General features: G+C 45.5%; 1 protein-coding gene across 1 annotated transcript; it reads right to left on the bottom strand.

Moving 5' to 3' along the window:
- Nucleotides 1-13,759: 13,759 nt before the first annotated feature.
- Nucleotides 13,760-17,153, bottom strand: LOC309514574 (small ribosomal subunit protein eS4-like). Its single transcript, XM_082191734.1, has 7 exons — nt 17,079-17,153; nt 16,452-16,529; nt 15,738-15,918; nt 15,499-15,596; nt 15,090-15,261; nt 14,738-14,895; nt 13,760-14,005 (listed from the first exon to the last, which is right to left on the bottom strand). Exons 1-7 carry the CDS (start codon nt 17,079-17,081, stop codon nt 13,904-13,906), a joined length of 792 nt encoding a protein of 263 aa, XP_082047860.1. The 5' UTR covers nt 17,082-17,153; the 3' UTR covers nt 13,760-13,903.
- Nucleotides 17,154-17,166: the final 13 nt, after the last annotated feature.

Raw genomic sequence — 17,166 nt, 5'->3', positions numbered from 1 at the left:
AAAGGAAGGCCTCCGGTTTCTTAGGGAAGGTGTACTTAAACACCTTTTTTAACTCATTATAAATCATTTCCCAGAAGGCCTTCACTCTTGGACAAGTCCACCAAAGATGAAAGAATGTCCCCTCAGCTTCTTTGCATTTCCAACATTTATTATCAGACAAATGGTAAATCTTAGCAAGCTTGACTGGGGTCATGTACCACCTGTATACCATTTTCATAATGTTTTCTTTCAAGGCATTACATGCCGTAAACTTCATACCGGTGGTCCATAACCTTTCCCAGTCCTCAGACATGATGTTATGACCAATGTCTTGAGCCCACTTTATCATAGCTGATTTAACTGTCTCATCCTGAGTGTTCCATTTAAGCAGCAAGTTATACATTCTCGATAATACCTTGGTCTTTGGTTCTAACAGCTCTGTCTCAAGTTTCGATTTTTCCACCTGGAATCCTGTTTTTTTGTCCAATTTAAAAACCTCATTAATTTGGGCATAATGAAACCAATCTTGCACCTTACCCTTTAGTTTTTCAAAACTCTGCAACCTCCAATTGTCTCCAATGTTTTCTATTATTTCCCAATATTTCGGCCAGCCGGCCTCCATATTAGGTTTTTTCCGAGCCTTGGCCTCTATTGGTGATGGTGACACACTTCTTAGGCATGCATTCAGTAATTCAGTTTTACTAGCAAACCAGAGGTTAAGCGAATCCCTTTCCAGCCCTGGGAGGAGCATGGAGAACATGGGGACATTTGTGTGACACACCTTCACACTGCAAGTGACACACTAAGGAGTAGTGACACACAGTTTGGAAAGCTCTGTGTTAGACTCTCCTGCTCGGAAGAAGGTATTTGTCACACCAAGAACAAATAGGTTTTTTGAGGGAAAGTTCCAATTAACAGGCTAAAACTGTGGCTATTGGGGAGTTGAGGCTATATGGGTGGCTGTGACCCCAAAGTGGTGAACACTAAAGGGATTTACCTTTTTGTGGGGAGTCTGTTTCAGTGGGAGAGGAAGGACAAGGGCTGCCCTGTTAATATCTGGAGACTAATGGTATAGATTTCTCTCCTCATTCCCCTTCAACTTCAGGTAGAGAGGCCTGGAGGGCTGCATGTGCAAATTGGTACCCTCATTTTGGCAATGCATAACCAGTCACATTACTTACATGGTTTGGTTATGTAAATAGGAAACTATTGTTATGAGTTGGTGGGTGCAAGACACCCTAAATTATGGATCAAGCTAGTGTTAGAATTTAATTAAGGCTTGTGTATTAAAACTGATTGCTAGACCCATGTGTGTATTTGAGCTGTGTACTAGATGCTTCTACCCACTGGAATCAACATGTGTCAAAAGCTAATTAAGCCTGGGGGTTATGGGGAATTAGAAGGGCAAAGGCTCAAGACAGGGAAGAAGGGGAGGGTGAAAAGCCAGAGAATAGTAGAAACCTGATCCCTTCACACCCTGAGAGCACTCAGGAATGCAGCCTGACAGTTCTGAAAGTAACACCGAGCAGAGAGAACTGGATGCAACAGAGGAGGGGACAGGGCTCAGAGGACCAGAGTCCCCAAAAAGCCTTAACAGAAAAGCGCAAGACAGGGAAAAGGAGGAGAAAGAGGTGGAGAGCATCATGTTTCCACTGGAAAAAGAAGCTAGATCTGGCAACTGACTCCAAAAGTGACAAATGAGTTAATGAAGCTCAGACTGCTGAGCCCTGTAATGGCTCAACAAATCTGAAATAATAAAACTGTCAGAGACTGTGTCTTGTGTGGGAGAGACTACCAAACCAGACACTCTCCTTCCCTCAACTGAGAGTTAGTTTAAAAGACAATGCCAGGTTACACCTCCTGTTACCACCACACACTGCTTAGAGTGTTTTAAATGGCCTTTAGCGTTTTAATAATTTTAAATTGTTTTCAACTGTTTTCAACCTGTTTTATAAAGGCTCTTTGGGGGATGTGCCTCGGAGGAGAGGAGAGGAGCAGGGCCCCTCAATCGCAGTGGTTTAGGGTAGGGAGAGGTATGGAGGGGGGCAGGCTGGGTAAGGGGCACACGTGCCAGCCTCTCCTCCAACCTGGGGAATTGTGCTGGTCCTATCAGCCAGCCCTCAGGTCTGTGACTATTGTTGAATGCCAGGGCAGCTCAGAATAAGATTTAAATAAGCATAATACAAGGTATACCATCCTATACCAGCAGGTCTCGGGGCGCTTCACAGGATAAAATCATAATATTAAAACAGGAAATCCATAAGATCTTCCTCACCCATGATCTGATTATAGACGAGGATGTTGATCTGGCCTGTGTCACTGAGACCTGGGTGGATGAGCAGGGTGGAGTTGGTCTCGCTCAACTGTGCCCACCCAGGTACTTGGTTCAGCATCATGGCAGACTTGGGGCTCAGGGAAGGGTACTTGCTGTGGTCTATAGAGATTCTTTCTCTCTCCATGCTCTCTGTCCAGCTAAGGGGCAAAACTGTGTTGTTGTTTTTAAAGTGTTTTACTGGAAGTTCCCTTAAGCTCTGGCCAAAAAAAAGAGAAGAAATGTTCTGTATATTTTCTGGCCACCAGCAATGGGGAACTGATAGCATTGCTTAAACAAATCCATACCACGAGAACAAGATTTGATTCAGTTGAGCAATTGGGGAAATAAGGAATATTTCCAAAAACCGTTTGCAAAGCTGGAACTTCCCCATTTTTAAAGCTCAAGCACAAAGACATGGGACCAGAAGGGCCCTGGGCTCCTACTTATATCCTGTTTTATGTTTCACGTCTGATGTGTCATTCTCTGTCCAAGCACAGCAATTCTGTTCGTAGCCAGACCACTATTTTGCTGCAGTACGTGGGCAGACATTTATGACTGCAGTGGGAAATTTATGGCCTCATCCATCATGCCCCTGATCCCCATTGCCCAACCCTCCTTAAACCCAGCAGTACCCCTCAACTTAAGAGGAGAGACGTGTGTTGCTTGATATGGCTATCTTGACGTTTGAGTTTCCCCCTCAGCTGACAGCTTCAGAAAGGCAGTTGCCCCTGATGTAGGGAGAAAGGGCTCTTCCTCAGCACTGCAGACCCAGTCCAAATCAAGGCAATTCTGGTCCTTTGGAGGGTTAATAGAATGCCTGGAAAACTTCATAATAATAGGATGTACCAGAAGTTATAAGCAGGAGAAAGTCAGTTAGGAAGTAATGGGAATATTATAGGGTGTGTTCCGATTTTAAATTGACTGCAAACTTGGGGCCCATTTTCCAATCTATCTGACATTTGTAAAGTCACCCCAGAAATCTGTCACTATCTGTATAAGGTCATGAGTTTAGACAAGAGCTGGGAGCTGAGTGGTGGGAGAGATGGCAAGGAAGCGTGAAGGTACACTGCGGGAAATTATGATGTGTATGTGTGTGGCAGTGTATTGCTGCTGTCGCAGCAAGATCACATGTGCGAGAAGTGATTTTTCTGGTGTGTGTGTGCCCATACAGCTCCTTGCCGGGGTGCAAGGGACCTAGATACGCCTTTGCACCTCCCTGCAAATTATGATGAGACGATGATGCTTAACCTAATTCTGTTATTTCTATTTACCAATCAAGCAAGAAAAGAGTTTTGTTTATGTTCAGTTTATTGAAGATTTTCAAGCAGAGAAGCTCTCAATCCAAAGCAAGATGACTCACCACCCCAGACACACTTAAAAATAATAATCACTTTCCCTCATATAGAAAGAGGGCCATTTCCCTCCACCATGGGGTGGGGCACAACATGCAAATGCTAGCCCAGAAAGAAGCAGCTGGAGTTTGATTATATGGCAGTAGGTAGATGTTTCATCAAAGGGGATCTCAAGAGAAATGCTGGAATTCATTCAGGACCATGGAACTCAGAGATTGCAATCTTTTGTCCACCCAGAGAGATCTTTTCCTTTGCAATTATTCCTCCAAGCAACCCTAAAAGTCAGAATAAGAGCAAAAAATGAAGCAAGGGAAGCCAAATGACTGTTGCTTGGATAACCAACTACAAGTGAGGTGGATCTTCTTTAAAAGCTCCACAACATTTCCAAGTGAGGCATTTGTGTCAGCTGCAGGGTCATTCTTTCTGTTCATGCTGATGATCAGTTTAAGCGGTCAACGGGAAGTCTACCTATTAACAGCAACCCTCCTGAACTGGAACAAACAGCAACTGGGTTTTCTACAGAATGCTATTTGTTCTGATTTAGTTGGTTGGTTTTGAGTTGGTTTTCCAGGGGAAAGCAGCAGGGTAAAGGCAAAACCTATGTCCAGAAAGCACAAGACAAGCATGGGCAGAGGAAGGGGTGTGTCCGACGGCGCAACGGCACACCGTTGGGCCCGCCCTTCACTTGAATATAGTGCACCCACCTCACAGAACACCACTTCCATGAATACCCCCAAACTACCTCAGATTATCTTGCGGGGGAATTGTGTGAGGGAAAACTTAATAATTTGGAGTCTCAGGCAGGATTTGATCAAATAAACAATAACAATTTTATTTAACAGGGAACTTTGTGACACAAGTGGATAAAACTTAGGATATTTCAGTTTACAATGTTTTTTCACTTCAAGGTTTTCTCCGTTGTTTCACGCTTAATAGTTTGGTTCTTTGGTACTTTCTGTCAGTTACACGCCTCTTAGACAACCCTACTCCTGAGGTACTCCAAGTAATAGACCCAAGGTTTCACTGGTTTGGGAGTCTTCTCTTACTAGAAGAGTCTCTCCCCTCCTGACTGGAATGAGACCTAAGTAGACTGTCTCTTTACAGTTTCTACTTCTCCTGGTTCAGCTTCAGCCTCCCAGTTAATTCCTGGCCTAATTACTCTTATAGGACACCACACACTCTCCTTCACACTAAGCTCAGAGACTCCTTTCTCTAGTTTGTGATCTTTTCCTCAGAGTCAATGTTTCTACCCAGAACTAACTCTTACTCCCTCTCTTCCTACCTATCCTCCCAACCTAAATCCCAACCTACTCCAAAACCTCCTCCCAACACTCCCTCCAAAGCTCATTAGCTGTCAGCTAGCCAGCTGCATGCGTTCCTGCACTGAGCAGAAAAACACTCCCGGCAGCCAGCCATAAATTCCTTTCTTTATTTTTATTCTGACAAGATTACATGCTGAATAAACAAAGCGACCCATCTCTCATGACGCGTTGCTCTAACTACTTTCTCTTTTCCCTCTCCCTCGAGACCAACAGAGCCAACCTGTGACGTGGATCCCCCTCTCTCTGAAGCACCCCTTCCTCCCCACCAGACTCACTATCCTCTTCTCTGTCTTCTGAGGAGGACTCCGTACTGAGCAGTGGAGATCGTTCCCTGTATCCTCTAATTCTTTCCTCCCTCACTGCCTGCGGTTCCCTGACACTAGCTGCCTCTCCAAATCCTTTCCTTTTCAACTCCCCTCTGGAACCTTGCACAGTCAGAGGCTGCCGTACATTAACCCTTTTCTGGCATGGGGAAAAGAAAAAGAAAATACTTGGGGACACAACCAGCCCCAGCAAAAACAATCTTTTCCATCACAGGGTGCAGCGGGTCCAGGCTGCCCCGGGTGTCACCACTGAGGGGGGTGACAAAATGCTGGGCGGCACTCACCGCTGGGCCTGCAGTGCACCCAAGCCACGCATCTCTCCTGGGAGAGACGCGCTGGCTTGAGCAAGCAGAGGCGCCGCGCTGCCTCCCCCCCAAGGTGTGCCCCGCCCCTATGGGGGGCTCACCCCGCCCTTGCCGCACCCCACCCCAGGTGCCCGAGTGGCTTCCTCTGCCGCTGAGGACAAGTAGAAAACTTCCGGACCTGTACTTTCTAGGCCCAAGTCAGGCGAAAGTACGGACAAGTTCTGTATCTACACAGGCTGTACCTCCCAGAGAACAGCATGGTTATGATAGTAATCAGCAATTCATCAGCCTGTCCATGCTGGTTATTGGACACTATTGCACAGGCATTGTGGTGAATGAATGCATGAATCTTTATTTGAGTGAGCCATTGGCCATAGCAATAAGACAATACGATATACAAAGAATAGAAATAAAAAGTCAGTTATAAAAAATACATTTTAGGGTTTTTAATCAATCCTTCAATTGTGGATTTTATTCTGATTGCCCCAGCTAAAAACCTTGCAACCTTTGCTGTCACCTATTCATCTTGATCTGCCAAGAGAAAGGACACTGTGGCAGTGGCTGGGCGACCCAGAATGGACAATAAAAGAGGGGTGATAATCTCATTCCTCAAGTCTTTATAAAGAGTGCAAGCCAGAAGGGCATGCGCCATCAATTTGGTACGGCCATTTCCGCAGGGACATAAGCGTTTTTCGTGTGGAATCTGTTGGAATCGTCCTTCAAGTCCAGCTGAGGGCAATACATTCAATCTTGTGAGAGTAAAAGCGTGTCTATATTTTGGGGTTGCTCAGGTATGCAGTTAGGGTGCCAGAGAGTTGAAATGGGAAGGTAGAAAATAGTCATGTTGCTGTTGTTTAGTCGTTTAGTCATCTATGTCCTCCGTTTGGCTTGGGGATCTATAGTAAACTCCCACAACCTCATCTGTCTCCTGAGAAATCTCTATGTGGGACAAGAAGCTACAGTTAGAACTGGATATGGAACAACTGATTGGTTCCAAATTGGGAAAGGAGTACGGCAAGGCTGTATATTGTCTCTCTGCTTATTTAACTTATATGCAGAATTCATCATGCGAAAGGCTGGGCTGGATGAATCCCAAGCCGGAATTAAGATCGCCGGAAGAAAAATCAACAACCTCAGATATGCAGATGACACAACCTTGATGGCAGAAAGTGAGGAGGAATTAAAGAACCTTTTAATGAGGGTGAAAGAGGAGAGCGCAAAATATGGTCTGAAGCTCAACATCAAAAAAACGAAGATCATGGCCACTGGTCCCATCACCTCCTGGCAAATAGAAGGGGAAGAAATGGAGGCAGTGAGAGATTTTACTTTCTTGGGCTCCATGATCACTGCAGATGGTGACAGCAGTCACGAAATTAAAAGATGCCTGCTCCTTGGGAGAAAGGCGATGGCAAACCTAGACAGCATCTTAAAAAGCAGAAACATCACCCTGCCAACAAAGGTCCGTATAATTAAAGCCATGGTTTTCCAAGTAGTGATGTATGGAAGTGAGAGCTGGACCATAAAGAAGGCTGATCGCCGAAGAATTGATGCTTTTGAATTATGGTGCTGGAGGAGACTCTTGAGAGTCCCATGGACTGCAAGAAGAGCAAATGCATCCATTCTTAAGGAAATTAGCCCTGAGTGCTCATTGGAAGGACAGATCGTGAAGCTGAGGCTCCAATACTTTGGCCACCTCATGAGAAGAGAAAAGACCTGGAAAGGACCCTGATGCTGGGAAAGATGGAGGGCACAAGGAGAAGGGGACGACAGAGGACGAGATGGTGGGACAGTGTTCTCGAAGCTACAAACATGAGTTTGACCAAACTGCGGGAGGCAGTGGAAGACAGGAGTCCCTGGCGTGCTCTGGTCCATGGGGTCACGAAGAGTCGGACATGACTAAACGACTAAACAACAACAACAACAACAGGGTGGGATTGAAAGCAGACCTGGCCATAGCATTAGGCAAAGGGATGCAGCTGTCTTAGATGGCTAATGTTGAGAAGTGGGCAAAACCAGTGAGGTTTTAGTGAGCCAGAGTATATGCCAGGCCGCCTATTCTGCACCCTCCAAGGTAGGCTGCTGCACTCAGATGGGACAGAAGAGGCGGCCCCCATCACCAGTGTTTTATGTTTGTTTGTCTATTTCTTCATTTGTTTTAAAAAAATGGGGAAATCAATAAAGAAATTTGGGGGGGAAAGACGGCCCTGGCTGCTGAGCTGTCAAAGGGAGCCTCGAAGCTGATGTGGATCCCAATAGTGCCTGCCCTCCCCCTCCCTGTCAAAGGGGGCCACGCAGCTGGTCCTGGTCTTGATCCCTCTTTCCCTTCACGCGGCTCCTCCTCACGCTTCCCTCCGTCTCCAGCAGCCGCCCCCTTCCCCAATTGAGAAAGCCACGATAAGCCCACCTCCCCTCTTCCAGCAGCATCACACAGACCTCTCCCAGCTCCCTTGTGCCTCCCTCTGTCCCCCCATGTATCTATCTATCTATCTATCTATCTATCTATCTATCTATCTATCTATCTATGTCTTTTAAAGCCATTGGCCTGATCCAGCAGATTCTTCTAATGTTCTTATGGTGGGTTTGCCCAGAGGAAGGGCAACGGAGGTACCAAGGGTCATTGTGACTGCCTCCTTCCTTCTAAACTAAAAGGCTCCAACCTCATAAGGGACTTACTTGGTCATGGCACGTGGGAGAGGGGCGACTTTCCTGCTGATAGACAGGACCCTTTTCTTGATCTTATCTGCTGCCTGCACAGCACCGCTAGGGGTGCCCCTCACTGTGCACCTATGCCTGCGCGGGGGGGGGGGAGAGATATCACTCACTTGTCATAGCAGGAGACACGATAGCGTAACCAGCATGTGAAAACAAGGAATTACCAGCTACTTGACAATGTAACACTGTGGAAGCCAGCTGAAATCTAACAGTTGGATAACTAAACGAAGGTCTAACAGAAAGAACCAGCAACCTTACTGCATATGCGCCGCTAAAGGAAATATTGAAAAACAAGCAAAATAATATGTTAGATTGCTGCAATCTCATACGCTTAAAACCAGAACTGCACCACCTAAGCCATGTGCTGGTGGCCAGAACTTTAAGCCACTGGGAGGCAGTCCATGCAATGCCATAGGCCGGGAATGAAAGGAGTGGTTAATTATATCCTATTCATTAAGAGACAGCAACCAGGAACCTACTACATGTGTGCAATAAGTTAGTAGCAAGAACTGCATCCCCGAAGCCAAACGGCAACTGTATAAACAAGTCAAGGGTGGGAGAGAAGGGACTGTCCTGGCGCTGGGAGGAGACCTCCAAATCCCAAAAGCCACCCCCACAAGCAGCACCAGTTGCAGAAGGCCTAAGCATGCTGCCAAGCGGCCCAGAAGGGATCAAATACTAAACTTGAATATTAAATTCAAGTTTAGTATTTGATTGGAAATTTAGTATTTGATTGGCAATTTCTTTTGGTGATGGAGAATTAAGTTTGAAATTCGTATTGAAAGTTCGCTTAAGGATGAGCACTTTACTCTGAATTTCATCACGGGAAATATGGTTCGAATATCGCAAGTGAAACCGAGTGCATTGTTGTATCAGTTCATCATTATTGAAGTGTTCAATGCTTCAATAATGTAACTTCCACAAAAAATTGAAAAGTTCACATATTTCCCTAACAGCAGAAAATCAGTGTCAGTCCAACAATAACAAAGTCAATTATTTTGAAGTATACATTCACTCTGAAGTCTTTTTCAGCATCCTCTTGAGTTAGACATCCCCTGCGAGTAATAAAAGTATCTGAAACACCTAGTTTGACTGATACATGTTGACATTTTTGAAGTATGTTATTCCATTTCTCTCTAAAATTCAAAATGTCTGTATGCAGTTGATCTATGTTGTCCCTTTCAACATCCAGTGTGGCATTACATGATTCTCAGCACAATACTCAACATAACTGCAAAACTGATGTGGCTCAGGCATCCTGGTTTTAATTCCTTATGAGGATCTAGCAGTTGGCTCATGCAAAAGGGTCACCATTTGAAGTCCTGCCTTACTAATTACCGTATTTTTTGCACCATAACACTCACTTTTTTCCTCCTAGAAAGTAAGGGGAAATGTCTGTGCGTGTTATGGAGCGAATGCCTGCGGGTGGCGGGGGGGATCTGCTGCAGTCGTGAGCAGAGGATCCATGGTTCCCCTTCCTTCTCTCCTCTGTGGTTACAAAGCGTGGATCCACATGGATCCTCAGGATTTTTGCATTGGGCTACTCCAAACTCACTCTCAGATCACATGTCTGTGGCCACAGCATGAACCACAAAAATCATATATCCACTATTTCGTTTAGAATATTTTTTTCTTGTTTTCCTCCTCTAAAAACTACGTGCGTGTTATGGTCTGGTGCGTGTTATAGAGCGAAAAATACGGTATGTGCTGCCCAACAACTAAATTTATAATTTGTTTTTCTTTAGTTTGAGCAGGGTCGGATTTAAATATTTTTTTTTTAACTTTTTTTTTGCCAGCAGACAAGCTTGGGTCTGTAAAGACATGCAAGTACACTGACAAAAGTTTACCACTTAGTTTCCAAATTGTAAAAAAAGGAAAAAAAGAAACAAGAAATAGACAATAAAATTTGCATTGTTCATTGTAGCACTCTTGGTAATAAAAAAAAAATGTTTGTGCATTTTTATGTGAAGATCCTTCTTGTATTTCATTTGGAAAGATGAGCAAGGTCTGCTTCCTTCATTTTACTTCCCCTTCAGTTTTTGAAAAGGCAGTTTTCGCCAACTTAATGCAAGAATATCTGACTGTTTAGAAGAAAGATATTGCCACAACCTTTGGTTCATTTCCAGGGTTGTGTGTTACTGAGCTTCATCTTTCCAGAATGAGCAAAACACTGTCCAGTCTTTGTTACGATTTTGTAATAAATGTGTACATTTTTTTTAAATTTTGGGACATCACATGAATAAAGGTATGTATGTAAAAAAAAAAAGAGAGCCAGTGTGGTGTAGTGGTTAAGAGCAGTAGTCACGTAATCTGGGGAACCGGGTTTGATTCCCTGCTCCTCCACATGCAGCTGCTGGGTGACCTTGGGCCAGTCACACTTCTCTGAAGTCTCTCAGCCCCACTCACCTCACAGAGTGTTTGTTGTGGGGGAGGAAGGGAAAGGAGAATGTTAGCCGCTTTGAGACTCCTTAAAGGGAGTGAAAGGCGGGATATCAAATCCAAACTCTTCTTCTTCTTCTATTACCAAGTTTCTCTCATGTTTCATTGTGAGAAGTTTGCTCTGAATCCTTGACATTACAACATATTCAAAAGTGTTCAAGTATTTTTTTATTCACCGAAGATCAGCTTTACATTCTGCAGTTAAATTCACTGATCTCAGATACTGCAGTTCGAATACCATCAAAATGGTTTGCAATTGGTTTTACACTATCAATCCTTGCTGACCATCTTGTTTTTGAGACTGAATGAAGTGAGGCAGGAACATTTTTCTTCAGTACCTCCCAAAGTGAAGGGCTTGCACTGAAGACATTGAACATTTTCTGAATGGTTCCAAAGAAGGTAATAGCTTCGTTACAGGCTTCAGCACAATCGGCACCAACGAGATTCAGAGTATGATTGGCACAACTAGAGAAAATGCAGTTCTCATTCTTTCCATTTAGGATAGCCTGTACACCTGCGTACTTTCCAGCCATGTTAGACCCATTGTCGTATGCTTGACCGACAGTCTTGAAAGTTCAAATTGAGCCTCTCTAAGATGTCTAATATTTCAGTGGCAATTTCTTCTCCAGTCTTTATGGAAAATTCATGAAAACCAAGAAAGCTTCTTTCAAATGCTTTACAAAAGGGTTTCCACTCCTCCCTTGACTCCTCTGGGTCCCTAATTTTGGTGGTCATATCAGTTTATTCTCTTTGGTTGACATTTCTCTGTCTCGTTGATCTCTAGCATGGTTGTAAGGGCAGGAAATCACGAAGCGGATTTAGAATAGGAGCAAAAGCAGAAAGATGTTACAGACAACTATTTAGGGTGTATCCTATGCTCTTTTAAAATGTGGTCTTTTTGGTGGGGGCAATTATAGGTTTGTCATTTTTGATTATATATTTTGTGTGGTTTTTGTTCTGGTTTTGTTCTGCGAGGTGCCCTGAGCAAGATATAAAGCCAATAAATAATAAATAATACATAGTTGCCATCAAAATCATTCCACCCACCCACCCCTTGCAAATCAGACTTCTTCTCAAAATTTAGAGACTTTCAGCAGTTTGCAAAGGAGGAAATCACTCCAAAGCACGGTGGATGCTTGAAGTCAGACTGGAGAAGCCCAGAGAAGTTGCATTTGCAACTGAATTTCCTGATTTGCAAGGGGTGTGTGTTTGTGTGTGGAATAATTTCGACACAAATTGCAAGGGGGTAGGAAGTCAATGGATGAATTAAATGTATTGTTGTAGTTGTTATTCTTGTTCAAGAATGGTGATGATTATTAAAGCAGGCAAACTTTTGAAAACTAAATAAACCACATTTGTAGAAAATGGTTGGCACTCACCTCTCCGGCAGTCGCGCTGGATGATCCTGGGTCCTGGGAGTAGCGGTGAGTGAGAGCCAAGTTGCCACACAGGACTTTTCTCACCTTATTGAACCTTGCAAGGGATCCAGAGGCTCATCCAGCCTGACAGGAATCTCAGCCTAGAATCATTGGGTGGTAGAGCTAGGATGGAGGCGTTTTGACACTTCCCATCCAGCTGGCAGACAAGCAAAATGGACAGGAAGTGCCCTTCTCCCTAGGAAAAAGCCTGGCTCCTCCTTGTTTCTCTGGGGACGTTCTCAAGTGACACTCCAAGGCAGTTTTTAATGCCACTCACAGAGACGCTTCAGCCAGCCTCCCGGCTGTTCCTTGTTTTTCAGAACTGATGAGAACACAAAGCCTTGATCCCTTTATTATGAAGAATTATTATTGGGCTTTTCAATTTTTTTTAAAAAAATTCACCTATTATTCCTGAATTGCAGGGGATGGGACTAGATGACCATGGGACCCATTCGAACTCTATGATTCTATAGAGTCATTCACTTTTTCTGGCTGGTGTTTGTATCCTCATACTTGCTATATCACTCAACTCCTGAAACTTCTTTTTTCTTCACTGCTCATCTCTCAAACCCTGTTTTCCTTAGCATGAAAATATTCAGATGGATAGCCCAATTGCACATAGACAGTTCCCCGTTTGGACCTCACCATGTCAGCATAATTCATTATTTTATAAGCCATCTATCCTGGATGCTTGAGCCAAGATATCTGTCTTGTCAGGGGCTGGATTAGAGGACTGTTGGGGCCCCTCCCTTCCAATGCTACGATTCTGATTTGCCTATCAGGTTGTTGCCAGTTGAGTCCCCTTCTGAGGAACCTCCGTCCCAATTATCCCTCGCAAAAAGGCTTTGGGATTTCTCCAATTCAACATCTTTTTTCATTCATTTCCCATAAATCCTTGGCCTTTGCAAAGGACCACCATTTTTGGAAAAACAACCCTTCCAGCGGTTCACTTTCCCAACCCATATTTGAAAGCTTATTGTGTCTTATAGGGGATTTTTTAAAAAAGGATTTACCGCACCAGCATTGCTGAGGTCTCCTGGCCTCCTCCCGAGCCCCCTGTCCCCGAACGCTTTTGCCATCCTTTTTCTGGCCTGTTTTTCCAGGCTAGCTGCAGTGCTGCCCACAATCCACTTGAGGCATTCCCCCCCCCATAATATTTTATTAGTTTTCCAACAATAACACAAAATAAAAACCCTTCCTTGGTTCCATTGTATAGCAATGTACTACATGCCCATTATAAAGTTTTAACCATTTGAAATACTGATTGTCCATTCATAATCAAATTACAAGTATTCTTACAACCCCAATGTATTAACCTGTGTACCAGGGCATTTGTACACGGTCATCTGCCCTTTGGAACTCCCTGCCTCATATTTAGGGCAGGTGGCTCACCAGCTCTGGAGATCCTTCTTTTCAGCCCCTGCGCCAAAGAGAAGCCTAACCCCGAGATTAATTTTAATTCATTTTGAGGCCTTTTAACTTTCATAGGGGTGGGTTTTCCTCCTATTCCCCATATTACCTCCTTGCGAATTGCTTTTGACAATCCAGCAGGCTACGAATCTCAGGAAATTAAGTAATGAATCCCTCCAAATGACTACTTTTGTAATTTCTTTATTTGGTTCCTAAAAGGCATAAGTCACTTGATGGAAAACAAACCCTTGAAACCTCAGGGGAGTTGACTAGATGCAAGACTATAAAACCGAGAGTGTCTAGTCCCAATTGGGTTTCCATGTGCATCTTCACCCGCTGCTCTGCTTGGCTGCCAGCCGCTTGTCTCGCTCCTCGGCAATGGTGAGGCGGATGCCCTTCCCACGAGGCAGAGAGATCCACGGCTTGTTCCCCTGGATTTATTATAAAAGCAAAATATAAACCACAAAAGATCTCATCAAAATTTCTTCACGAATGATGAATTTTTAAAAAACCATTCCACGGTAACCTCTGCAACCTCCCAAAATTTCAAAGCTTTCCATCTACGAGATCCACCAGAAATATTTAAGGAAGCCGGCACCCTCAATCCATCCACACAGTGTCGCACAACTAATGTCTTGTTTGCAATAATATAAAACCAGGGGACTGAAATGGAGGTCGGGCAAGGAACTTCTGCAGAGAGGGAAATAGGCAAGAGGGCCAGATTTTTTGTTTATGATATAAAATAGGTTTTCTTCCTGCCTTGCATGGGATCAGACTAGACGACCGGCGGGGTCCCTGTCTAGGAAGCCCTCAATCGACATGGATCTCACATTCTGGAGATGATGTCATAAATTCCTATTCTTCCTTGTAATCGATAAGTGCAAACTGTTTAATTATTATTTGCTGGTGTTTAATTTCACGTCTTTCCTATCAGATTTGAATGGATTATTGCTTTAGTAAAAAAAAATAGGAGCAAGCCGCAAGGGATAGAATACCATCCAACATTCAAAACCATGGAAAAGGTTCCCCATTTAGGCATTCCTACATGGGGAGCCTTTTCTATGGTTTTGAACGTTGGGTGGTATTCTATGCATCTCGGGGGGTGAAAAGGTCTTAATAAATTCCCGGAAAAATTGAAATAATATTAAATAAAAAGCACCCACCTTGCCAATGACGAAGATGTTGGAGAGTCTGGTGGCGAAGCTGTTGCCGTTGGTGTCCTTGACGTGGACCACGTCAAAGGAGCCAGGGTGCCTCTCGCGGTTGGTGATCACCCCGATGCGCCCCAAGTTGGCGCCCCCCGTCACCATGCAGAGGTTGCCTGTTGGGAAGAAGAGGGAGGGAAAGGGTCAGAAGGCGGAATTGGGACTGGGCAGGGGGGACAGAAGTATACATATGTGCTTCCAAAAATAGGGGTGTTCCGGAAGGGAGCTTCCAGGGCCAGAGGAAGTCTCCCCGTCTCCCCCCATTGGGGAAGGATTCTGGCGCTCTTGACACGCTCAGAGGAACAGTCACCTGTGTCAAACTTGATGAAGTCGGTGATCTTGCCCGTCTGCAGGTCGACCTGGACAGTGTCATTGACCTTGACCAGGGGGTCCGGGTAGCGGATGGTGCGGGCGTCGTGAGTCACCAGGCGGGGGGTGCCCTTGGTGCCCACCAGGATGCGGCGCACCTTGCACAGCTTGTACTGCCAGGAGGAATGGAAGAAACCAGTAATTTTGTCAATATTAAGAGAATGCCAGCAAGGCCGAGTAATTCTGTAAAAAAAGGTATTTGAATCCAGTCTAACTCATGAGGGATTTAAATCGTGACTTAAATCACGAAACCACTCAGAGCATTTATTGTTCCTTCCTCTGGCTGTCCATCTAAAGATGCCAGCAAGGCTGAGTCTTTTGGTAAGAAAAGGATTCAAATCAATTCTCACCTTGGCCTCCTCAGGGCTGATGCGGTGCACGGCAAAGCGCCCCTTGGTGTCGTACACCAGGCGGAAGTGCTCGCCAGTCTTCTCAATGCTGATGACGTCTGCAGGGAGAAAGGGCGGGAGTTACGACGGGATGCCAGTGTGGTGCAACTGCTGCATAAACCCGTTTTCCGCTGTGCGGAATGCCCCACCGCTGGAAATCTGGCATTTCAAACCTCGCTGCTAGAAATCTAGGGCCTTACCCATGAAGCCCGCTGGGTAGGTGACGTCGGTGCGAACCTTGCCGTCAATCTTGACAAAGCGCTGCATGCAGATCTTCTTGACCTCGTCGCCCGTCAGGGCGTATTTGAGCCGGTTGCGGAGGAAAATCACAAGCGGGAGGCACTCACGCAACTTGTGGGGTCCCGTTGACGGGCGTGGTGCCTAGAACCCCAAAAGGGAAAGGGAAGGTTACAGGGCGGCATGCATTTTCCCAGATGATATTTTACATCCCTTCATTGTTTTGTCACAATGTTCGACAGCCTCCCCAACTTATCCTTCCCCAAGATCCTTTATTTTCTACATTTCCGTTATTTTGAATTATAATGTTGTGTTAGTTTCTCTGTTACTGGTTATCAGTTAGTTCCTGTTGTTATGCGCTGTGTTTAATTTTGCATTTTTCTGCCATAAACTATCCCTGGATGAACGGTGGGATTTAATAAGAAACCACAAGGAATTTATAGATTAGAAATTCAATAAACCACCACAAGGAATTTATAGATTTAATACCGATTTAATAAACCACTACAAGGAATTTAATATGTAAATAAGGAAACAAAATTATGGGTAAGGCATTAGCCCAGGTGCAAACTAATGCCTGAAGTGCAAGGCTCCCCTTTTAAAAAGGGTTGCAAAAGGAAATATAAATATGCTTTTCCCCTATCTCCTTTTATACAAAGTTGGACAAAGATACTTGCAAAGACTCCCGTCAGCTTGTCCAGCATCCAGTGCTTGGGGGCTGCTACCCGTTTCAGGTGCTTCTTGGGTCCTCGAGCCTGAGGGGGGGAAAGCAGGCAAAGGGCGTGGGTTCGAATTTGCCCGGATGTTTAAGCGGATCATTCTCGCAAGGCGGTGGGCTCGACTAGATGACCCTCGGACCCCTTCCAGCCGCCCCTGTTCTATGCACCCGCACCCAGCTCTTCAGTTATTCCCGTTTTAATTGATTCCCATTTAGTTTCTAGTCGAGCATCCTTGGGCTCCCTTCTCCGTTAGGGCAACCCCCCCAGCAGGATCCAGCCCCGCTGCTGCGCCCCAATCCAGTGGCAGGCAGTTCCCCCGGCCCCCCCCCCATGCGATCGCTTTAGAGAGCCTGGCTGGCCGGCGGCCTTGTTCCCTGCGGCCCGCACTGCGCATGCTGGCGCCCCCCCCCCCCGCAAGACCGAGCGAGCCTCGCCGCGGCGCCTCCGCGCCCCCGAGCGCCATTTCCCCGCCCCACGGAAGAGCGGCGCCTTCCGCGCCCCCGGCCCCGAAAGCACCGCGCTCGGCGGAGCCGCCGCCTCGGATGGCTACGGATCGCTCCACCGACCCGAAGCCCGAGCACTCACCATGGCTGCGGGTTCTCGACGGAAAAGGAGAGCACTTCCGCCGCCCGGGGGTTATATATCCGGGTCAGGCAGGGCGGGGCGGGGCGAC

The sequence above is a fragment of the Podarcis vaucheri genome (assembly GCF_965113315.1).
Source record: "Podarcis vaucheri genome assembly, chromosome: 11".
In the NCBI taxonomy this organism is placed as follows: Eukaryota; Metazoa; Chordata; class Lepidosauria; order Squamata; family Lacertidae; genus Podarcis; species Podarcis vaucheri.
This window is presented reverse-complemented; position numbering and strand designations above follow the sequence as displayed.

What these genes read in the sequence shown, in the direction of transcription:
- LOC309514574 (XM_082191734.1), bottom strand. An exon ending in ACAAGCTGACGGGAGTCTTT is followed by an intron (nt 15,919 to 16,451) that starts GCAAGTATCTTT and finishes TTGGGGTTCTAG; the next exon opens with GCACCACGCCCGTCAACGGG. An exon ending in ACATCTTCGTCATTGGCAAG is followed by an intron (nt 14,006 to 14,737) that starts GTGGGTGCTTTT and finishes TAATAAATCCAG; the next exon opens with GGGAACAAGCCGTGGATCTC.